Here is a 24,848-nt window from a genome sequence, read left to right as displayed (position 1 = left end):
TTTCTAAAAATCCTAACCAAGAATTGTTATAGCCCATAATGGCATTGGATTTGTTTTTCCTTTTCTGAGAACAAAGTGAAACTCTAAATGCCTACAAGAAAGCTCAATACACAAGCAGGAAATGGTCAGTAGCTGTTTAATCCCAACCATGAACAACAATATTTTACTCTACTACTACAACAAAAGAATTTTTTAATCCCTTAACTGAATACAACTTTTTTAAACCCTACTTTACTATATTAACAACAATATTCTACTATTAAAAGACAGGAATTTTTAAAACCCACAATTGAATATGACTTTTGTAAGCCCTAATTTACTATATTAGCAGTAATCCCTAATCCCCAAATCCCCGATTCTTTCACGCCAAATCTCTCAGACTTGCGGATTTGTAAGGGAAATCTATTTTTTTTATTTTGTTATTGATATCTTGAAATTTTAGAGCTTATTAAATTCGAAAACAAGAAACAACAATAAATAATTTTTTACCCGGATGCATATCAATAAACATCAAAACATTCAATTTTTTAGCCCTAAATCTCATAAATTTAGGGCTTATTAAATTCGAAAACAAGAAACAACAATAAATAATTTTTTAGCCCTTATGCATGTCAATAAACAACAATAAACATCAAAACACCCAATTTTTTTTGCCTTAAACCAACTTAACTTAACAGGGGACTTACAGATGGGGAAGAATCAGGTCGTCGTTGTCGTTCTCTAGGGAATTAGGTTGGCGTCGGCGTCGGCGTCGGCATTGTGCGTCGGCGTCTGCGTCATCTGGAGGAGATGTCTGGATGGAGGAGAGGAGAACTACGTTGGGTGGGTTTGGGTTTCCATCTCTGTGAGAGAGGAGGGAGAGAGATAGACGCAGAAGAGAAGAGAGAGAAGAAAAGATGAAAATAATCGAAGGAAAAGAGAGAGGAGATATCAATGTATTTTTTTTTTAAAAAGGGTACCTACGTAATTTTGTTGGTCTCCATCCATTTTTTTAACGGAAAATGGGGGAGGGGGTGTAGTTGCTCAAATTTGGTAGTTAGGGAGGTGAAGTTGCTTGAATTTAAACTTAAGGGGGTGAAGTTGCCAAAAAGTGATAATTTAGGGGGTGTTCTTGCAATTAAGCCTTATTTTTTCTTCTACCGCCGCTTCTTCTTTTTCTTAACACTATATGCTATAGTATGTGGCCTTACCCTTTTCTTTTGCCGTCCTTTTCTTTTTAATTTTTATAAGGATATGGTAACAAGTTCAAGTTCATATGGTATAGATCTTTTTGTCACGTTGTTTTTCATGTAAAATAACAGGAGGTGCCAATTGATAACTACATCGATTCGTCCATCGATTCGTCTTCGTCAAAATCTGTCTTGCTGTAGTTGACCCTTTTTTTTTTTAATCCAAAATGCTCACTCTCGATTATAAATAATAATGACTCACAGACTCACTAACTTATATAAAAAAAAAGTTACAACTCTATAAAATATATATTTTGTCATATGGAATTGACAATATAAAAAGACTCCCAAAGTGGATCTTACATTTGGATTTGTGCCTGTGGTATTCTGCTCTATTAATTATTGCTATTTGGTGCCATCTATTTCTCTATGTTGTCAAGCTTTACAAAGTCAGAGATGGATTGTTGTGTTTTAGATGATCAAGCTAGTTGCTGCTCTGAAAACCGAATAGTTGCTGCTGCCATAGTTAATAAATCTGCCTTAGGGTGCCTTCGTTTGGGAACTAACTATACTGATGTAACGACTTGCGGCAGCTGACCTGCATAACCCTTAGCCTAACCACGTGGCTCAAAAGGTTAATCTCGAGTTATACAGTAGCTACTCACATATCATTATATACCAATTCAATTTCACATATCCCACCGATGTGGAATCTCACAATCTCTCCCACTTAGGATCGCAACGTCCTCGTTGCGCCCCAAGATCCATTACTTTCACCCACCAAGCAATGTGAGTCAAATACCCGCTTAAGCACGTCAAGCTCCTCAGGCTCATCTCGTGTGGGACCCGCCCAAGCACGACAAGTACATCAAGATCCTCACCTGTTGGGCCCACCTAAATAAGCACGTCTACCCTCGAGATCCGCCTCACACTTCCGGTTGGTGTCAACTCTGATACCACCTCTAACGACTCGCGATGGCTGACCTATATAACCCTTAGCCTAACCACGTGGCTCAAAAAATTAACTTCGAGTTATACAGCAGCGAGCCTCGAATTGTACAGTAGCTACTCGCATATCGTTATATACCAATTCAATTTCACATATCCACCGATATGGGATCTCGCAACTGAAATGTATTAGCTAGCTTCAGGTGTTTTGGGACGGTCATGCCGTGGCTTTTCCCTTTTTTCTTTTTTTTTTTGCTTTTGTTTTTGGGCCTTGGTTGAATGTTTGCCAATCATTGCTCTCCGGGCTTGAGTGGCTTTTGTTATTTGGATGGTTTACATATATGATTGTTTAGGTTCAAAAGAGAAATTTTGAAGAACTATGGCAACTGTATATATATGGTCTTCGGGATATATAATGGAGCTATAAACTTTGATTGAAATTTACTCTTTGGAGGGTTTTGATTATCTTTTTACTCATTTATTTGAAACTTCTTTAATTGTATGCCTCTTCTATTAGCAATTTAATATTTTTGCTAGGAAAATGTTTTTGCTACCAAATATTTATTCTAATAAAATTAGTTGCTAATGAGTAGCTCATTTGGAGGAGGATCCCCCAAGCCTTGAACTAAAAAAATAGGACACGCGAAGAATCTATACTATATACTATAAGTATGTAGTTAGTTACCCAAAATAAATAGAAACTCTTTCCTTAACTCTCTCTCTCCTACATGGAATTTCTTCAATTATTCATCTTTTTATTCATTATTCTATATTTTTTACGCAATGTAAAATAATTTTGTTTGAAAAGAAAACTATGTTCAATCAATAACATAACAAGTATATACTATATTTACATGAAACTATCTACTTTCTTTCTATCTTTTTTTTTTTTTTTAATTGTTGTAGAGTTTTCCTAATTTTTGGCGAAATAAGGGAGTAAATTTCAATAGCTATATATGTCGACAAACTAATGCACATGACAACAGAAAAAAAAAAAAAGGTTCTCATTGATTTTTTTTTCCATCCCCGTTCCGGGTAAGACGCACGTAATTTACAAGCACATTCGGTAAGTGGACAACTGGTATTCCGTTGATAGCACGTAGGTTTCAAACTGGACTGTGAGCCCGTTGGGCCTATAGTCCACTTAAGAGAACTCGATGTCTTCTTTTACTAAATTTTAAATTATTTTCGTATTTAGTGAGCTTTTTCAAGTTTTGAACCATAATTTTGTACTTTTTAAAATTTTTCTCTCGTCGAGATAAACCAATAATCCACCATATTCGACACAAAACTAACAAAAGTTCATGTAAAACATAAATTTTTTTTATGAGAGAGAATGCAAAAATATAATTAGTTCAAATGAAGCCTACCTTAAAATTTTGAGAATCACGAGACAATGACATGGATGTTAGGAATAATTCCAAGAATTTAAATTAACAAAATTGGAAAACTTTAACACTAAAAAAAAAAAGAGGTATATGAGAGACAAGGGCAAGTGTAGTTTAGATTTCCTTTATGAACACACAACGTGGAGTAAAATATGATATTCCTGGCATATATTATTTCACAAAAGGGCGAGATGTTATTTAGCTCCCCGGGCCAAGGGGTCACCGCAAGCGGTGTCTCATGTCTCTTCCCCGTCACACATCTTTGTGAGTTCATACACTTAATTTTGGACTCACAAAAATATGTGGTGGAAGAGAGATTTGGATAAGTTTGTAGGAAACTACTTTGGAGTAGTGTGTGTGTGATATATTTTGATGGGATGAATTTTATTTAGGATGTTACACATTTTTCGGTATAATTATACAATAGCATTATGCGTGTTTAGGATTATTCATGGTTCATGTGCCATCCGTTTTTTATTGTGCGATTTGTTACTACATTAATTGATACTGGTTACATATTATTTTGGTTTAATACGAACAAATTTTGTACAGTGCGTCCATATGTTTCGAGCAATTTTGACAACGCAAATAATTGTTAGCTAGAAATTAATTTAGGTACGTAGTAAATTAAACATGCACCATATATACAATGTTCGGATACAAAATGTATACATATAGGCCTCTTTGATTTATCGTTTTATTGACTTATTTGCTTAAAATCTAATTCAATTCCGAAAAGAAATATCGTTAGTCATGTGCCCAATTGTGCTAGCACGATAATTACTTAGTGCTTGTAACCAAAAAAATATTTATATAATTACTTGGTGCCCTATTGTATCATGCATGATTAATCCACATGCCCCTCTATCATTATACATTGCGGTAAGATCTATCTTGAACCGAATGACAGTATGGAGAGATATGCGGCATCACATAAATGTGCTTCGGAAGCACTAAATAATCACACCCCATGTCTTACATAGTAAAAAATGGTGAAAGTCAAAATAGGAAAAGAAAGTGCCGAGTTCTAGGCAGTGGACTTCCTGTTGTAAGTGCCCCAAGTTCTAGGTCTATGCCTAGAAGTTTAGGACTAATTAAATTTGATTCAAGGTCAGCCCTTTAAATGCCTATGGCACTCACAGTAGCTTAAACCAATTAGTTACGGCTGTTAGTACATTACAGCATACATCTCTACATAAACCCCTAGACTGGCACTGTTCGATTCGGGTTTTAAGAGAGTTTTTTTAAATAATGAGTGGGGAGAGAGAAAGAGAGAATTATTAGAGACTGTGCATGTCTAGGGGTTTTGAGACTCCAAAGCGAACAAGGCTGTCAAAAACATTAGGAACATTATCATTAATCAGCTGGGTGTTTTGGGCTTTGCTCTTGAGGTGTATTATCCAACTGTTTGTTGGATTCTCTTTCCCTTTTCCCGTTTTTAATAAAATTCATCTTTTGCCGATAAAAAATAAAAAACAATTAAAATGGGCTTGTAAAGTAGTCATGAGTTCGGAGCGAGTGTATTTTTTTTTTCTTTATTTCGTCTGGATTTAGTCCAGTTTCTGTCCGAATTTAGTCCGGTGGTTTGTTGGTCATATGCTTGGTATTAATTTTATTTTCTGCGAACCTGATCTCGCAAGGCGAGTTTGAAATAAAGCTACACATATTGTGCTCTAATTGTCCTCTCTAATGATTTGTCTGGTCTGTGGACGCCCATTTGCCCCCATGAAGCTTCTTTCTGTTGTGTAGACTTTCGCTTCACAGTTGAATACAACTTCTCACATTTAAAAAATAAATAAATAAATAGTAGTCATGAGTTAGGAGTGACACCTGAAAACATGGAATTATAAGTGGAAGACCAACGTTTAAAAAAGTGTGCCAATACTGGCCCCCCAAAACAAGAAGATTTGTTCAGCTGCCCCTTAATTAAGGCTGGGTTTTCATATTGTATAAATGGGACTTAAAGAACTACTCCTTCATGTCAAAAAAAAAAAAAAAAAAAACTAATAAATGGTTAAAACCCAAAAAAAAATAATAATAAAAGAATTTTGAGATGTCATCCTTCTTACATGTATCGACTAAAAGTTTATTTAACATAAACAATTGTCTAGAGTTCTTAGGCTTCGTTCCGAAACAAAAAATAAATCTTTATTTTTTAAGAAGACAATTTCAAACCCAAAAATTATGAATTTATTGAAATCTAAAAATATGCAATATGAATCTTGTTTGGAGGATCTCGATGAGATCTGTTATACGATTCAAAAAAATTTTGAAAAATTATTTTTTATTTATTTTATTTTTGAGTCTTTATTTTTTAAGAAGGAAATTTCAAACTCAAAAATTATGAATTTATTGAAATCTAAAAATATGCAATATGGATCTTGTTTGGAGATCTCAATGAGATAAAAAAAAATTGAAAAATTATTTTTCATTTATTTTATTTTTGAGTTTGAAAATATGAAATAAACTGCTTATTTTTAAAGAAAGTTTCTGAAACGGGGCCTTGAGCTATGAACAAAGCTTTTACGGAAAACCCCAGCCTTTCAACCCAATTTTTTGGACTCTGGCCCACTACATTATATATGCTTTGTTTTGAATTTGTAAAAAGTGAAAGAAGATAATAAAAAATAATTAAGAAGAAAAATATATGAGATTCGTCTTAAAAGGATTATTAGGTCAACAAAATGAGGACTACAAATAATTCATGTTCATTGAAAAAAATCTAAAATTTTTGCCGCTAGTTACCAGATATGAATAGGTTCTTCCAATTTAACCAAAAAAATTGAAATTTTCTTATCAAAATGCATTTTTTTGAGTTTTCGTTTTGCAAACTAAACAATATTTTTGGAACAGGGAGTAAAAAATAAAAGAAATTGTCACTGTGCTTAGTCTTTATGTTTTTTAATTTTTATATTTTTTTCTCTCAAACTGAAATGGCGAAGGAAAATGTTTTAAATTTTCCCTTATTCCACTTTCTTTCTCTATGTTTCAAACAAAGCATTAGAAGTTTGAAATGAAACTAAAAAAATTCCTGAGGCTGTTCTGGATGTCATGAAGGTGAAGGATGGATGAGAAGGTGATTTTAAATTCGCACATTAAAATAAAATAAAAGAGTAATTTTTTGATTTATTTTGTTTGAAACTACATTCTTGAATTATCAGGAATCTAGTTCATTCGTTTGGGGGCTTTTAAAACTCCTGCGTATGGTCTCCAATACATTTTCTCTATCTATCTCTCTCTACTCAAAACCTCATTCGAAACCCAAAAAGAACAATTATTTCTTGGAAAGGATTCTGGACTTATCCAAACATAAAAACTGAATTACCTTAGAAATCAAATTATTGAGTATTTTATTAAACTAGATTATCAAATCCTATTCAAATCGACGGAGGGGTGGTTTTTTATTTTTTTCTTCAAGAACTGTAGGAATTTTATTCAATAACCATCAAGAATTACATCAAAGAAAGGGGTTATCATGTTCGATAGAGCTCAATAACCAAAGAGGAGGCCTAACTTTCTAAATTTTAATACTAGAGCCTCGCAATCCCGAGCTAGCTGAAATATGAACAACCAAATTAGCCGATCTATGGACCTCCACCCCTGTCTTCTCGAATTGTGCCCCTGTGATTAACATTAATGGGTAAAGGAGAAAAGGAAAACTTATTTACGGAAAACGCCTAAAAGAGTGGATTTTCCGAGATCTACTCACATGTTGTCACATCACCTATTTAAGACCCATCCACTTTTTTTTTTTTTTTTGAAACGGCAAAAAATAAGTTTTATTAACTCAAAACACGAAGTTCATAGCTAATATGATCAAGAATACACCGGCCTGACCATCCAATACTCTCTTCTCCTAACCACGCGAAGGAAGTTGATTAAGACCCAACAAGTTGAGTCCAAACTAGGGCAAAAAAAAAGAAGGGAAAATGACGGATCATGACGTGTTTTGATAATTAATAATTTAATACCACATGCTAAGAACATTTATTAATGCTGAAAATGTCATTGACAGATATTAATTATCAAAACACGTTAAGGCACCCGGGCAAAAAAAACCCAAAACCCATCCACTAATCTTCACCTGTCTCCAACACCCTTTCTCACCCAAGAAAATTCCCCTATCCCTCATTCCTATCTCTGCTCCACTTCCCTTCTCTCTCTACCCATCCCACCGCTGAATTCGCCATTGCCTCCCAATCCTTCCCTCTCTGTTTGAGAAATTATAGAACAGATTAATAGAACACCCCATCTGTTCTTCAAACACAGAAAAAGTTAAATAAATGATTATGAAGAGATATCGTTTCATTCATCACTCCTCGAATTGATGATTCGATTGTTCCTCATCCATATTCCGCTCTAAATTTCTCTTTTTGAAGCTGTGAATAGCAAATTGAACTATCCAATTTGGGGTTTCTGATGAAAGTCGTGACCTGGGTTAATTTAGGTTTAAATGCAATTCATTTGGTCACCGTAAATTGGTTTGTTTCGTCAATTTGCTCTGACCTTTCTCTCCTTTTTTGCTCAACTGAAACCCGAAGGAATTTGACACAGTATTCTGAGTTACAGCTTTCTTTCTAGTTTTTTGATGTTCCGCTTTCAGATTGGGTATTTAATAAGTGGTTGAACATTTTCAAAAAAAACAAAATGCGGTTGAAGAAAATAAGATCAAAGGACAACACTATAGGGTCGAGATTGGAAGGAGAAGTGAAGGATTGGGAGGCGACGGCTACGTTATTCAATGGTCGACGGTGGATTGGGGGTGTTCCAACTAAGGTTCCTTTTTTAAAAGTTCTTTTTTTTCAAATTTCAAACTCAAATATAATGAAAATGAAAAATAATTTTTTGATTTTTCTTGCACCGTATAAAAGATCTCAATGAAATCTATCAAACAAGATCCATATTAGTAGAAAAATTATTTACGTAAACACATGATTTTTGGGCTTGAAATTACCTTCCTTTTTTCAAAACCTTCTTTTTCTTTAGGATGGGGAAAGTTTATTGGGTGAGAAAAGGTGTATGTGAGAGGTCAAGATTAGTGGGTGGGTCTTCTAAATAGGTGATGTGGCAACATGTGAGTGGACCTCCGTAAATCCATTCTCTTAGGCTCTTCTATAAATAAATCAATAGTACAGATTCATTTTGAATTGTATCTGTATCGTTAATTTATCCATTCAGAATAATTTTCGAATAGAATTTTTTTTTTTTTTTTGATGAGGTGAAACACACTCCCACCCCCCTCTCGTTGTCACGAATTCAACCTAGCCAACTTTGGTGTCGAGCCCAGAGGTATCAAAGCTCTTAAGATCGTAAAAAGTTAGGTACGGATAGTCTTTTTGGTGTTGTCGCACTAGATGATGAGAATCCCCCTCTATCACAATCGAATCCCGTCCCAGCATCAACGCAAAAACCATAGCTATTAGCTGCTCTCCAAGCCAACGCCTCCTAGGACAGCAAACGAACAGAGCCGCTCGAGATTCGATTCGGTAAAAGTTCGTTCAAGGTCGACTCAAGATATAAATAAATTAGCTCAAACTCAAATTCTAGGCTCATTTCGTTATCAAGCCAGGCACAAGCCAGCAGAGGCTCGGCTCGAATTGGCTCGCAAGCCAAAACTTAGTAGACTTTTTAAGTTAATTGCCACAATTAGAATTAACATTTTGATACATTGTTGCACAATCCTTACAAAAATATATTACATGTTATTATTATTCTAAAATTGAGGTTATTTTCTTGTAGTAGAGCATAGGAAAACGAAAGATAATCTTCACAATCAAAATATTTTGTTGTTGTATTAGGCCTATGCGAGCATATATATACGTTTTTCGTTGGCCCGTTAAGGCTCATGAACAAGGTCAAACTCGAGTCAAGCCAATGCCTACTTGGCTCAAGCTCAGTTCGTTAAGTTTTCATTAAGCTTGAGCTCGAGCTCGGGTTTGTTAAAAACTTAATAAACAAGCTTGAGCACGGCAAAGCTCGGCTAGACTTGACTCATTTGCAGTCCTAACGCCTCCGCACACACCACCCCACCACCACGACTCTAATCACCCCCACCACCACTACTCTAATCACCCCCCACCACCACCACTCCACCACTGCCAGCACAATCTCCACACCGCCACCACTCTACCACCATCACTCCAACACAAAACCACCACCATTCTTGCCTCCACCACCACCACAATCACCACTCCAGCGTCCGCGCCACTACCACAAATACATGGTAACCATTAGTAATTAAAATTAAGAGAATCATTGTAACTAATGAAACTAAAATTAATTGATCATTAGGGCTGTAAACGAGCCAAAAACTTGAGCTTGAGTCTTAATGAACCGAATTTAGTCATTTACTAAACGAGCCAAACCGAGCCAAGCACTAATGAGCCGAGTCAAGCTCGCAAATTGATCTGTTCGTTTTACAGTCCTAATCATTTGTTTTCATTCATGCTTTGTTCGAATCCCTTTTGGGAGTTTTTTTGAGAAATTTTTTTGGGTAATGAGTGAAGAGAGAAATAAAAGTAATAATTGGAGATAAAAATAATAATTGGAGAGAAATGAGAGTAAGATTGGAAATAAAGGTAATGAGTGGATGGAGAAATAAAGGTAATGATTGAAAGTAAGGGTAATGAGTTGTGTTGAAGTTGAATTTTTTTTTTTTTTTTTTTGAGAAGGGAACCAAATACATCATCAATGTTCAATATGTCTATCAAACAACTTTTTCTCAATTTAAAAAATTCAGCATTAAACTTTTAGTACTTAATTTTTTAACTTTCAATTTTAATTTTCAGTTTTATCAAATAGCACCTAACATAGCCTTGGCCTATGGATTCTATAATTGCAAGTATATTTATGAGCAGTTTTGTTAATCTCCGTCCACTAGGCAAATGATAATATACACATAATTCTAAACAAGTTCGAATATTAAAGCATATCTCACGGATATTAATACACTTTCACAAATATCAATACACATTCTCGGATATCAATGCACTTTTTTACTACCTCCGTCCCAATTTAAAATTGTCACTTTTGGGAGTTCGTGTCACTTTTCAATTGATTATATCTCGTAATTTATAATGTTTTAGGTGATTTTGAAAACATTGTATTATAGAACAAATCGAGATCTTTCAAACAAGATTTATATTGACTATAAAATTCATTGCCAATTAAAGATATAACTAGTTTTTTTTATCAAGTTAGAATAGAACTGAGACAAGTAAATTGGAACGGAATGAGTACTTATTATCCTATCCCTTTGAGGGAATGTTAGAACAATCCCGAGAACAAAATTTTGCATTACCCTAATCCAATCAACCCATCTCAATCCTACAAGAGTATCAACTCTTTTTTCATAAAAGTTGAACATTGTAACTTAGGACAAGTACACAATCATTTCTCCAATTTCATTTACCCCTTTTTTCCTTTCAAAATTTGAGAATCCGACAAGGGTAGCGTTCCTTCTCTTTTTGACTCCGTTCCTCTCTTTTTATGTGCGTTTTTTTCCACACAAATACAGTCCAAACATGGAGAAAAAATACAGGAAAATGAAAAATGGAGAGACTTTGAAAGAGAAAAATAACTTGAAGAAATTAAATAGCCATCCTATTTCGTGAACTTATTTAGGTGTCCATCCTATTAAGTTTGAATACTTAAGTCGACATTCTGAAATTTAAAATAATACCTAAAACACCATTACTCATGACAAATACAGAAATAATGACAAATACATGAATTATGACAAATACAGAAATTCAAGATCTAAAATTAACTTACATCCTGAATTTCTTTACCTATATAATAAAGAATTTTATAACCTTAAACTAATTTTTTATGTTAGTTTTACATCCCGAATTTTTTCACCTATATAGTAAAGAATTTTAAGACCTTAAACTAACTTTTAATAGTAATTTTACATTCCGGATGATTTTGTCGTGATTCCAGATTATTTTGTCATGATTGCCGCTGCGCAAACCAAATTAAATAAGGGATATTAACTTTGTCAAGGTCAATATCTCTTATTTAATTTGGTCCCCGCAATGGCTCTATTAAAATGTTAAAAATTATTAAGGGCTAAATAAGTATTATTTAAATTTTAGGATGAAAACATAAGTTTTCAAACCTATAAGGATTAGGACTTATGTATTAATGTAGGATAGAACCCTATTTAAATTCTCCAAATAACTTTACGGAAATAATCATATAAATCCAAAACAACTTTAAAACATTCTTATTTCGTGACGCATAAAGTCGGTGCAATTCCATACCAACTCTCTCCATTTTTTAATGCAGAAAGTCTACGGTTACCGATCGGAAAATCTCGATCGGAATCCCGACGCCCCGCCGGGCACTCTCCGGCCACCGGATGGCCGATCCGATCCGTCCAATAATTCTAAAAAAAAAAAACAGATTGGGGCTTACACGAGAATAAATGGCATCCGACGTGTATAAGTGGCCGATCCAAACACAAAAATGGAGTGCTTGGATCGGCCACTTACACACGTCGGATGCCGTTTATTCTCACGTAAGCCCACTCGGTTTTTTTTTTTAAAATTATTGGACGGATCGGATCGGTCTTCCGGTGGCCGGAGCGTGCCCGGTGGGACGTCGGGATTCCGATCGGTAACTGTAGACTTACTCTTTTGAATGAGACATACATGTACGTTTGTAAACATAACAAACAATTTTTTTCAAAACTCATAGTGTCAGGCCAGCTTATGCGCGCCTCATTTAATCCTGATAAATGATCCCAATTCCACTGCACATTTGCAAGAATCCCAATTAAAATCAAAGCAAAATTTTGTATGAGCTTACACCAAAAGAATTAATAACACCCGGAAAGTTTCAAACCAACTTACCCAAAAAAAATAAGTTTTAAACCTAAAATACCCTCTCCGTTCATATTCTTTAGTCTCTTTTGGGAGTCCGTGATACTTTTTAATTGATTATATTTTACAATTTATAATTTTTTAGGTGATTTTAAAAATATCGTTTAAAATGGTTTAGTGAGATCTATCAAACATCCATATTACATTTAAATTGTATTATCAATTAAAGTTATAATTAATTTTTTTATCCAATTAGAATAGAACGATGGACAAAAGAACGAGGAAGGGAATAATGGCATAAATTCACAAGTCCCGGGTCCATGAGCACTAGGTCCACCCCCAATCATTCTACCACCACATCCATTCACACATCCACATTCACAACAAAGGTGGAGTCCGCACACACTACACACTCAGTGTGTATGGGCCATATCCTTGTTGTGAGTGTAGGTGTGTGAATACTCAGTGTGTGTGGGCACCATCCTTATTATGAGTGTAAATGACTGTGTAAAAGAGTGTGGTGTTGAAATTTTTCGGTCCGCCCCTACCTTAGAATTGATCACAACAAATGGCACCCTATTCATGATTAAAAACAAAAGACACCCTATTCTTCTTCTTCTACTTTAAAACACTCTCTCTCTCTCTCTCTCTCTCTCTCTCCTAGTTCTGATTTTGATATCAGAGATGGCTGACCCAAAGTATGCTTATCCCTACCCTGCCCAAGGTACGCTCCGCATTTCTTTTTTCTTTTTTCCCTTTTCATGGGTTTTTTACAAAAAAATTTAGAGTACCCAACTGACGGATTTTCGCTCTTTTGTCATCACAGTTCCAAATGAGTTCCAATTTCCATTCAGTAAAAGTTGTTCCAGTATTTTTAACTACTCTCTTTTTTTTTATCGGTATATTTTCAGCTTTCCTTTTGTTCACCAGAAATGGTTGATTTGCCTTCCCTCCCTTTTTCTCTTTTTTCCCGTTCTTATTTTTGTGTACTTTTTTCTGGGTAATTTAATTAAATCAAGATCCACTAACTTGATACATTTTCATCACTTCTCATTTCGCTTTCATCAAAAAATTTCTTTTATTTGTCCAGTTTTTCTTTGCATCGTTGCTTATGTGGATATGTTTTTTCCCCCTTCCATTTTCTATCACTTTAATTGGGTTTTGACTCTCTCTCTCTCTCTCTCTCTCTCTCTCTCTGATCAGGTTACTACCAAGGCCCTCCTGTAGTGGCACCTCCACAGTATTATTCTGCTCCTCCACCTCCACAGTATTATGCTGCTCCTCCACCTCCCAGAAGAGAACCTGGTTTCCTCGAGGGATGGTAATTCTCCATACCAAGCTCCCATCCAGTCAGTGTATCCTCAGTCTTTTTTATTCCTGTTTCGGGCCGTTGTGGACCGGATCGAAACTGTTCATATTGTAAACGTTTTAGTGGAAGTGTTTCCCTGCACGCGGTCGGACATTAACAGCTATCTTCACATTTGTGAAAGACATAATAGATTGTAGGAGGACTCACATTTGTCGTCTATTTTTTTTGTGTAAGTTATAAAAAAAAAAAAAAAATTGGCAAATGTGAGTCTTCTACACTCTATTTTGTCTTTCACAAATGTGAAGATAGCTATTAAGATTCGATTGGTGCAGGGAAACACTTTTGCTAAAACGTTTATAATATGAACAGTTTGCCGTCTATTTTATCTTCAAATAGTAAAACGTTGATATAAATGCGGGCGTAAGCTTGTAGGACACCTGAATTAGAAGGGAAAAAAAAATGACGGATAGACTGACTGAACGGGAATTCCTCTACCCCACATTCTCTCTCTCTCTCTCTCTCTCTCATTGAGTCGATTTGATCAAAAATCTTTGTTTTCCAGTCTGGCGGCTCTGTGTTGCTGTTGCCTCGTTGATGAGTGTTGCTGTGACCCTTCCATCATCTTCATCAGCTGATCCCTTCTTGTGGTGGTGTCTCCCATTGGTCTTTTCCTTCTACGTTAATTCCCCACTTTTAAGATTTCCATAATCTTGATTAGCGGCCATGTTGAATCACTAAAACATTGTACTAGTAATCATGTGTAATCACTCCAATTGAATGTATGAAACTTTGCAGTAACCATGGTTAATCAGTCCAAATGAATGTATGTGGATGTGATGCTCTTTGTTTATGGTCTCGGAATCGGCTTTGTGTTCACTTGGGGAGTTCTCACAATCTCTCTCTCTCTGAACACGAATAACTTTCTTCTTCTTGTGTATGTTACGATCGCAATTTATGATCTTGATTTCACTTTTGCATTCCAATTTCGTTGTCCAGTACTTAAGTAGTTTTACAAACAAGAGGCAAACGCCGCTGTGAATCGGTCATCACAACAGTTGATGACCAAACACCGAGCAAATTCTTATTGATGGATTTGAACCAACAGACAACCTGAGAAATGGTCATCAGAAGGCTTTATTAAAGAACACAACAAGATACATGATGGTATTAAGCTTTCGACATCAACAATGCAGGAACCAGAGTTTCGACACAAAGAAACTACTTTAGGAACCGATCTCCTGAAAGCGAAAAACGAGAGGCAAGCAGACTCTTTTCATTTCTCTTGGATAGGCGCTTAATTTGGGTTTCCCAAGGCAGAGGGATTGGCAGTACTTTTTCCAGATGCCTTACCGCCACAACCACCCCCACAACCTCCGCATCCACCACTATTCACCATGTTCCCACAGTCTCCACCACAACCACTACCGCAGCCACCACTCTTCACCAAGTTTCCACATTTTCCACCACAACCACTACCGCACGCACTGCTGTTCACCATCTTTCCACATCCGCTTCCACAACCACCACCACCACCACACCCGCCACAACCACCGCTGTCCACCGTAATTCCACATTTACCACCACCACACCCACCACCACAGCCACTGCTGTTCACCTTATTTCCACAACTGCCTCCACAACCACTGCCACAACCACCGCTCTTAACCATGTTTCCACATTTGCCGCCACAACCACTACCACAACTGCCACTCTTCACTATATTTCCACTTCCGCCTCCAGAACCACCACTTTTCAGTGTGTTTCCACCTCCTCTCAGTAATGCATTTCTACACCCACTATCACACCCTTCGCTACATGCTGTGGCTTTTTCTGATGCCAGTCTGTTTTTGTTAGCCGTGTCCACATTCAAGGCCGCTTCCTTCTTTGTGATCAATTTGTTTCCAAATTCACTATGTTGTAGGCCTTCATATCCCTTCTCTCTCAAAATATCAGAAAGAATAAATGTCAAAATGATTCCAGGCAATACCAGCCATTCTTCTTTTACCTGTTGTAAAAGGAAAAAGTAGACACAGTCAGTTAGGAGGAGAAGACTTCATTAGCCTTGAAAAAAGGCTCCTTTGGGACAGCTGTTGATTTCAAGGGAAGGGATTTATCATTCACACTATAAAAAAAAGAAAAAAGAAAAAAAAAAAAGAAGAGGTTTAGCTATAGGTGGCTGTGACCAGATCGGTCAATGGATTAGAGGCAAAAGGGATGTACCTGTATTTTATGGATCTTTGCATAACTACAATCTTTAACATGCAGGATTTTAAATCAATCAATTTAAGCTATTCTCACTGAATGACAATGTCAAATCCCATCATTCAAAAGCTACACCAAAACAAATTTTTATCTTTTTTAACTTTCTAATGGGTACCAACTGGGTGTTTTTTTAAACTTAAATCCATTGGATGGATGAGGATAGGACAAGCCTAACCTTTGAAAATAATACACAATGTGGTTGTGCTGAGACTCGAACCCAAGACCTTAAGGTTATTGGGCTGAGTCTTTACCACTGAACAAAAAAATCCGGATATAAGTGAAGAACAAAAAATGTACCTTGGAAATCCCGGATTTCAAGTCAAGCAATGCAATTGCCCTGCCATACGGGTCTTCTGCTGAGAATTCTACTAAGGTCACGAAGTCACGTTCGCTTCTATGCTTATCACATTGCTTGGGTTCATATTCCAGATTTCTACCAGGGAATAGTTTTACCTGTATCAAGAATTCATATTAGTCATGCATGTTTATAAAGCTACTGCGAGTCTGCACTAAAACATGTTGTGTGACACAAATTTGCAGGTATTGCCTCTTTCTTGCTTGTTTTCCAAGTGGATGCATTTGCAAGTCACTGATAAGATTTATACTATGTGAATGCATGATCTCTGTTAGCCGTCATCTAAAGGAATAAAGAATAACAATCGGATACCACAGGCTTGCTAACATAGACAACTTTTGCCGAGGCAAAAACGCCAAGGTTTACGACCTGCTCAGCAAGAGGATAAACTATAGACACCCGTAGTTGTTATACTGAAGAATGATCCCCTCCCTCCTTTTTGGTTTCTCAATTCCCTGCCTCTGCACCCAACTTATGGAATTCATGGTCCAACAAAAACAATAGGGAAATTGGCAGCAAAAGCATCAGACACTAAAGGTCGAAAGTTCAAACCATCTCCCACAGCATCCTACATGAGGAAAACCAAGTGTTTCCGAATTTATTTGACAAAAACTTCCCCTTCAGTTAGGGGCTAAAGTGAAGTATACAAACAGGATACCAAAACAACAAAACATGGGTGCATAGTCTGACGTAATATGAACTGAAAATGAATGGAATAGAAATATGTTACCTTCCGAAGGCCTGTGAGCTCAAAAAGGTCACCATCTTTATCGGATCTTTTCCGAAGGTCGAGAGACCATGGGGAAGAATCTATTAAAGACCATTCTGCCCCTACGAATTCGGCAAGAGTACATACTTTGCCAGATTTTGAAATTCCAATCACCTCTTTCTTCAATTTAGAGTTATTTCTGCCCCTTCCACAAAAACTTGGGATATCAGCATCATACTCTTACGTGCTTCTAACAATGAATACTTTATACTACGTAACAACAAAAATAGCAAGAGATGATGACTAACTTCTTCACTGCAGGGAAGATACAAGGGTGTGTTTGGTTGGATGGAATGGAGTTATTAAGAAAGGAAAGGAATTGGAGGAATTGAGAATGGAATAATCATTCACATTCCCATGTTTGGTTGTGGCTAGGAATCAATAGCAAGAATAGAATTTGCATTCCAATTCCAGCGTTTGGTATGCTAGAATCACATCTAAATGGAATGGAATTTTGAGTGGCAGTAGTAGTTTTGGGAGTGGCATTAGTATCATTTGGAGTGGCAATAGCAATTATGTGAGTGACATTAACAATCCAAATAGGGATGGTGGAATGGAATTGTAATTCTTTACTTTTCAAATAGAATAGCTATTCCTTTATTTGAATGAATAATAATTCCAAGAGGAATGGCTATTCCTTCAATTTTTAGTGAACCAAACAACAGAGTAGACATTCCATAGGATCCCATTCCATCAAACCAAACATAGCCTAACTTCAAGATCAACTTTTTTATGTTCTTACGGTGAAGTGCAAATCATGGTACCTTACCATAACCTATATATAGTAGTGTTATATTCAGAGCAAGTTTTGTAAGTATATAGGTATCATACAACGCACAAGATACTGGATAATTGTACCAAGGAAAGGGACAAGATACTTGGTAAATTACTAAATTCCATCATTGACAAGTTCATCCATGTAAATCTCATGGTAATGCTCATCATTTCACAGGATTAGAGAATGAATGAAGCAATGGAAGGTATACGCCACAACAATGAGCAGCTAACTGCTGCCCAAATGAATGATTATTTCGAGCGAACTCACCAAAGTTTGGATTGATCCAATGTTTCTACAGACTAATTAGATCATTGAAGTGATTAATGGATCATTTTATTGGATTAATGACTACAGTGAGAATTTTATGCTCTAAAATAGTAAACCAAATTAATCAAGTCCAAATCAATTGGGGACAGCCACCCTCTAAAATAGTAATTACACAAAAATAAGTTGTGTATTTATATTCATCTCAATACAGCTATGGTCTAGGAGCAAACTCGTCTAAAAGATGAAGCCAATGGAACCTTGTAATATCTTGTTACTAAAGATTAACTCCTACGAGAGAGACGGATTCTGAGACACCCTTAATTGTTGCCAGCATCGCTGCCATAACAAAAACCTGCGAGTATATTGTCATTGACAGCAGGTTTCTACAGCTAAAAGAAACCTTTGTTTATTCTAATACCACTGTATACCATGGTCAAAACATTCCAAATCTTATATTGTTAAAGAGGTGTGAGGGTTAAGATAAATTTTAAGCAGATCACTACAGGAGAAAACATTTCAAACTTACAATGAACAATTTTTCTGTGTTATTACCGAGACACATTCTCATGAAGATATACGTAATATTCTATGCAAACATTGACCTAACTAACAAAACAGTTTAAACCATCCAAACCAAAATGCAACCTAACTCATTTGCAAGCTAAAGTGACAAAAAAAGAAAGAAAAGGGCCGGGGAGGGGGGGTGGGGGCATGTCACATACCTCATCTGGAGGCTGATGACCTCATTGCAACCTTCATCAATGACACGAGTCCCACTTTGAGTGAATTGCAACATTCCAGGAAATGGAAAAAAACAAGACCTCTTCCAGAACGGGTAGGAATGAACCATGTGAAGCACATGTGGTGCTGGGGTGGGAATGGAAAATGAGAGGGCAACCCTTAGACCTATTGGCTTTGAGTCCACTCGGCAACTTGGCGTCAACTCCAACCACTTCTCAACGGAGAGGGTGGAAACGGGGTTCAGGAAATGCTCCAGAGAGAAAGAAGTGGAACCCAAAGTTTTATATGGCCTTGATAGTTTTAAGTTGGAAGGAGAGCGGGAGACCAGTTCAAATAGCAGATATCCATTAGATTGACAATTGAAAGAAGCAACCTGTTTCTCCCCAGACTCTGATAAAATACTGAGTCTCCTCTTGGCATTGAAGATTGTATCAGGCTGTGATTTAGCAAATATGACAGACAGAGTTCCCTTGTGGTCTTCTGGTAAGTTTCTGACACCAACAAATTCCACCATGACCTGCAAAAAATAACGTGAGAAGAAACAATGAGTCAGGCTACAAGAACCCGATGATAAAAAAAAAAAAAAAAAAAGGCTACAAGAACCCCATTCACCATTCAACAAAGCACACTATTGAACTCAAGCAAGAAGCACTATAACTTCTATTCAAGCATCCAACTCAAAACCAATTGCTAAGGAATGGAGAGGGATAATAGTTTTGGAGGTTATAATTAACCAATTCGGGACAGCTCTAACACTCCCTTGCACGCATGACCTAACCTGCACATGGAGAGGTAAGCAAAGGATCCACAATAATGGAATCATAACGAAACAAGGTGCACTTATGGCACAAATAACGGGGCAATCAATCAAGAAAGTCTTGTCTGCACTTATGGCACAAATAATGGGGCAATCAATCAAGAAAGTCTTGTCCAAAAGCCTCCGAAAGTCGAGCTATAATACCATCTTAAAGCATCAACTCAAAACCAATTGACAATGAGTGAAGAGGATGCCTAGGCTCATATACTAGTTTTGGAGGTTATAATTACCCAATGTGGGACAAGCTCTGACAACTTCCTTCACTTCAGTCAAGACTCAACTGACAGCACAACTATAAACATACCTGGGTGTAAGTAAATCTGGTAAAAATTCAACACTGACGAAAAAGAAGGAAGTTAATGGTGAAGTTTGGATCTAAAGCTGAATTCTGAAAAACTCACACACTCTTCCCCTAAATCAGTGGGGGACACAGGACGCTACAATATTTCACAGGAACAAATATGCTGGGTCCAGCCGTCCAGGGGTTTATAGGTTAATTGTTGATACTTGACTAATGTTCATTGAAGAACTACTGAGCTTAAATATAAGGCAGATGTTTAGAAGTTATCGAGTGCGACCATAAATATATGATATTGGTAATCATTGTTGTGCAATGAACAGTGCAAGAAAAAGCTATTGGTGTACAAAATGTGGAGTAATTTAATTATGTAGAATGTGGACCCATGATACAACAGAAAATAAAGAATATTGAGTACAAAGATTTTGAAATTACCTCCACAGCCTTCACACGAGGAAGACGTACAGTTTCCTTATGCTCATTGGACGCAACAACCTTCTCGGCCACAATATATGAAGAACAAGGAGGCGCCATGATAGGAGATGGGGCAGAACCTCTATACATTGCCCCTGCTCTCCAATACCTCGTGCCAAATGTATCCTCCCACTGCTTGGTAGTATCAGAAAATCCAGAATCCAACTTCTTCCCTTTTGATCTGTCTGAATCTGTGTCATCATGTTCTAAAACCTTCCCAAGTATTCCTTTGAGGTCTTTGCAGTAACAAGCAGGTTGTAACTGATGAGAGTGCCAGATAAGGTCAACGTCGTATGTTGGAACACAAAAGCGATTTAAAGATCTCTCCATGTTCTTCTTGATTAGATGCAGAAACCCTTTGTATCTAGCTACAGCTGCTTCAAGAAAGAGATCATTGTCCATATGGGGTCTGGAAACCTGTTCCAAATAGGAATAAGAAGATAGAAAATTAAAAAAATAAGAAAAGAAAAAAAGATCAAGATATTTCATGGAGCGCATACTTTCAAATTCCAATGCTCTATGTCCAAAATGATTGTATGTATGGAAACTGGTTAAGTTGATTAGCAAGAAAACACACAAGTTCAATTAAGTTAAGGGTGGTGGATACTGGTTAAGTTGATCACCCAGGGGAAAAAATGTACTCCAGTGACTAAGCTTATGTCCAGTACGGTGATTTATCTTGAGAATTCTATATCCAAACTTTTACATCACATGGAGCCAGATGAACAGCAGGTAGGAGCTACACTCAGCACAAAGAAACAAGATTTGATCTAGGAGTTTCCAGCAGTAAAATCCTTTCATTGCTTTCTCTTCACTCCAATGTTCAACGGAGAATAACCACAGAATTATATCTAGACATATAAATTTTGGATTAGAGCAACACCAGAGTGATGGAATTGTACTTAAGTAAGACCAAGTATGTGTGTAGGTTATCATTCATCCCTGTCATCTACACAAAATACGAGTATGATACCATAAAAGAACACAACATAACTGGACTTATATGATTCCATGACTAGTTTCAAATCTCCTGCGTTGTAGTATAAAGGAAATTAAGCATGACCGCTTTGTCACTTACCTGGTAAAAAAATGGAACCTGCCTTTGAACAGCTGAAAGCAAATCATATTGTGTGTATTTTCCATCTCCAGATACTTTTTCAAAGAAACCACTGGGCAAATCAAAATCATAGGGTTCGTTGGGGTACAATTTGTTCCAAGTTTGTTCACTTTCAATTTTGCAAGACCTTTGTTTCTTCTTAGGAAAATCATAGGGTTCATTGGGATATAGTTCGTTCCAAGTCTGTTCAGTTTCCCTTTTTGAAGACCCTTGAATAGAAGAAACAACATTGTGGTTGTCAAGAATCCTTCCATATAATTCCACACAGTCGGACTTGTACCTAACCTGAAAATTAAACTCAGAAACACATCTTATCAATCTCCACGCCAACATGTGGGTATACAAATAAACACACAAACATAAAGATGGTTGGTAGTATCTAAATTCCACCTCAAAAACTTACTGGATTTAGCCTGTGGCAATGCCAAACCCATTCACAATCAAGAGGAACAACCAAAGGTCCTTCGATGATCTGGCCCTCAGAATATTTTGCAAGCAATGGCAGCCAACAAGCATTGTACCTGAAATCAGGGTTGTTTAAAGTTCTACTCATGATACTAAAAAAAACCTTCTATTGCAAGGCACATGAAGAAAGATTTCAGATGAATCAGATGACATATCAAACTCACATAAAAGAATGCAATAGCTTCACAAAATCTGAAAAGAATACAATTCATTGGGAAAACCACATCACTACCAACCTAATATAAACACTATGCATCATCCATGGTATCTATTAAATACTTGAAAAGACCAACCACAGTGCCGAAACCAGAACAGTTGCATTTCATTTCATCAAGCAGAAACTAGGGATAATGTCATTCTATGAATTAGCACCAAAATGAAGTTGGAAACTATTCCAACAATGGTTAGAAGGGTATATATGGAGTAAATTTAACAGAAGAATAGAGTATGAATATAACTAGAAGATTCTCATTGATTTTTCTGAGACTTCTTGAACAGAGTCATTGGATAGGGCCTTTTACGGATTGGTGAGCAAGGTATTTATTGCAATTTGTACAGAAGGGTTCTTTAACAAAAACAGTAGTAGACGAGAGGCTGTGTTAGAAATCTGACCTTTGTAATCCTTTGTTAGTTATTACCAAACGTAGGGTTTTAAATAAGGCCATCACGTATCATATCGGCCGTTACGTAACGGAATTTTTGACCTTCGATATCATTACTTAAGTATCAGCCGATTCGAACCGATATGGTCTGATAGAGGGCCATATTACCGATACCGTTACGTTTCCCGATACCACGATTTAAAACCCTGAGTCACACATACGGACCAATATGGTCTGATGTACGGCCATATCACGATATCATTACGTTTCCCGATACCGCGATTTAAAACCTTGAATCTTATAGAAAAGCAAAAGCCACAAACTAAATTTCACAACATCCGAAATGTCCTATAAGCAACTCCAAAAGATCAACAAAGTAACTAAATCAAATTACCTGTAGATGGCTCTTTCGAGAGCAGGGCCTTCATAGAGCCAGCGGTTCCTATCAACAGCTGCAAGAAATTTCAGTTGCCGTTTGGCTGCAGCAACTAGGTCTACAGTAATCCCAATCTTCTGGGCCTCTGCCCACTCTAATTCTTGTTCCTTCTCCATACGCTATTCTCACCTACAACACACCTCCTCACATCAAACTTGTTTACGCAATAACTTCAAACAAGGAAACCAAACCAAACCGATCATTGTGTCCCAATCAATTGGGGTCTGCAACTTCAAACAAGGAAAGAAATAAAATAAAATAAAAAGGTTGTGCTCAGATATACAAACAAACAGCACCAAATTTTGCCAATAGTTTTTCAAATTAACCTAATTTCAGCAGCTAATTTGTTCACAATATAACACGCAAAAATAAGTGCACCAAATTTTTTGCCAATAGTTTTGCAAATTAATCTAATTTCAGCAGCTAATTTGTTCACGATTTAAGACGCTAAAAATAAGTAGAAAAATCATGTTCTCCAGCCATTGAAAAACATTTGTTAAACAATAATCAAAGCAATTGACGCGAAATATAGAGATTCAAAACTCGTTACTGTAACTAAGCAACCATTCCTTTGGAACATCTGTATCCAACTTCCAATCAACAACGTCAAAAGAAAACAAACAAAATAATCAGACAAAATGAAAAAGCAAAAAAGAAACAGTTTCGACAATTGATCAAGATATATAATGAAAAAATTTCAATAACGCAGTTGTAAACATAAAATGATCCCAAATAAGACTCCAATTCAAACTTCAGATCACACCACTGCTTCTCGAAATCTCATGGCATTAAAATTCAGAAGCGAATTCTCCAATTCGAGCTAAGTATTGAGTGCTGTTGAGGTTAATTAGCAAGGAAATCTAGTTCGGTCAAAGTTTAAGAGGTGAAGAATAACGCAGTTATTGAGAGGTCGAGACAAAGGTTTCTGTCTGCCATTACCAGAAGAGATGAGCGGCGAAAGTTTTCCGGCGACGGCTACGCGTAGTGGATTGATCAACGGCGAGTTGTTGACACTTCAACTTCAATTCCAATCTTTCTCTCTCTCTCTCTCTCTCTCTCTCTCTCTCTTCTCTTCTGGGCTCGGATATGGTCGTCCCTCCCTCAATTTATACTATCCCTGGGAGCAAAACACGAGTACGATACACGTCTCCGATGTCAAAAGTACCAACTTTTTGGTGGGACGAGAATGCCCTTATCCGTTTAAATACCAGAGCGTGACGCGCGATATTTTGTGATCTGTAGCACGCGCGCAACAAAAAGCTGAGGCGCGTGTACTTCCTCCTTCTAAATACTTACTACGATATATCTTTGTTCGGTTAACCGTTTAGTTTTAGTTTTAGTTTTAGTTTTATTTTCAATCATTATTTTATTTCTTTCTCCAATTATTATTCTATTTTTTCAATTATTACTTTCTTATCTCTCTCTATATCTCTCCAATCATTACCTATATCTTTAATCATTACTCTATTTCTCTCTTCACCCATCTAAACTAAACTAAACTCCCAACCAAACACAACCGAAAGGGAAATGATTTTGCTACTCCCTTTTTATTAACGCCACTCTCCTGCAAGTGTATTTTTGCAAGGGAGTAGTGTTAACAAAAAAGAAAGTGGCAAAATCAGCAACCTTATGAAAAATCAAACTTTTCCTCCATCTTTTAAGTATTGAGCTTCGTAATTCAATTTATTAAGCAGATATCATTATGCCTTTTGCATCAATTTTTACTTCTAATTTCCCTATATACTCTCTATGAAGACATCATTATTCACTTTTACTTATTAACTTTATAAAATAAAATCTACTTTTAAGAGCAAAATAAAAAATGTAC

At 36.5% G+C, this 24,848-nt stretch overlaps 1 protein-coding gene, 1 long non-coding RNA gene and 1 other non-coding gene across 5 annotated transcripts; 2 read left to right on the top strand and 1 right to left on the bottom strand.

The window, feature by feature from the left end:
* Positions 1 to 7,724: 7,724 nt before the first annotated feature.
* On the top strand, positions 7,725 to 7,858 carry LOC131305851 (small nucleolar RNA snoR111). The gene has a single exon (XR_009193404.1). It is a non-coding gene; the product is annotated as a small nucleolar RNA snoR111 (small nucleolar RNA).
* Positions 7,859 to 13,029: 5,171 nt separating this feature from the next.
* Positions 13,030 to 14,489, top strand: LOC131303318 (uncharacterized). Its single transcript, XR_009191944.1, has 3 exons — positions 13,030 to 13,054; positions 13,534 to 13,651; positions 14,202 to 14,489. It is a non-coding gene; the product is annotated as an uncharacterized LOC131303318 (long non-coding RNA).
* Positions 14,490 to 14,698: 209 nt separating this feature from the next.
* Positions 14,699 to 24,145, bottom strand: LOC131303315 (glycine-rich domain-containing protein 1-like). Of its 3 annotated transcripts, XM_058330125.1 has the most exons (10): positions 23,960 to 24,145; positions 22,979 to 23,149; positions 21,921 to 22,038; positions 21,479 to 21,802; positions 20,362 to 20,817; positions 18,793 to 19,328; positions 16,987 to 17,170; positions 16,199 to 16,354; positions 15,059 to 15,644; positions 14,699 to 15,010 (listed from the first exon to the last, which is right to left on the bottom strand). In XM_058330125.1, exons 2-10 carry the CDS (start codon positions 23,134 to 23,136, stop codon positions 14,934 to 14,936), a joined length of 2,595 nt encoding a protein of 864 aa, XP_058186108.1. In that variant the 5' UTR covers positions 23,137 to 23,149; positions 23,960 to 24,145; the 3' UTR covers positions 14,699 to 14,933. The 3 variants fall into 3 exon arrangements, with proteins under 3 accessions (XP_058186108.1, XP_058186106.1, XP_058186107.1); XM_058330123.1 differs by having other exon boundaries at positions 14,699 to 15,644; XM_058330124.1 differs by having other exon boundaries at positions 14,699 to 15,644; positions 16,987 to 17,164.
* Between the last annotated feature and the right edge of the window lie 703 nt (positions 24,146 to 24,848).

This window comes from Rhododendron vialii, chromosome 10a (assembly GCF_030253575.1).
Source record: "Rhododendron vialii isolate Sample 1 chromosome 10a, ASM3025357v1".
Lineage (NCBI taxonomy): Eukaryota > Viridiplantae > Streptophyta > Magnoliopsida > Ericales > Ericaceae > Rhododendron > Rhododendron vialii.
The sequence above is the reverse complement of the archived record's forward strand: the minus strand, read 5'-3'. Positions and strand labels throughout refer to the sequence as shown.

What these genes read in the sequence shown, in the direction of transcription:
- LOC131303315 (XM_058330123.1), bottom strand. Translation starts at nt 23,136, where the DNA reads ATGGAGAAGGAACAAGAATTAGAGTGGGCAGAGGCCCAGAAGATTGGG. An exon ending in GTCATCAGCCTCCAGATGAG is followed by an intron (nt 17,171 to 18,792) that starts GTATGTGACATG and finishes TTTTTGTGGAAG; the next exon opens with GGGCAGAAATAACTCTAAAT. An exon ending in TGAAATCCGGGATTTCCAAG is followed by an intron (nt 15,645 to 16,198) that starts GTACATTTTTTG and finishes CTTTTACAACAG; the next exon opens with GTAAAAGAAGAATGGCTGGT.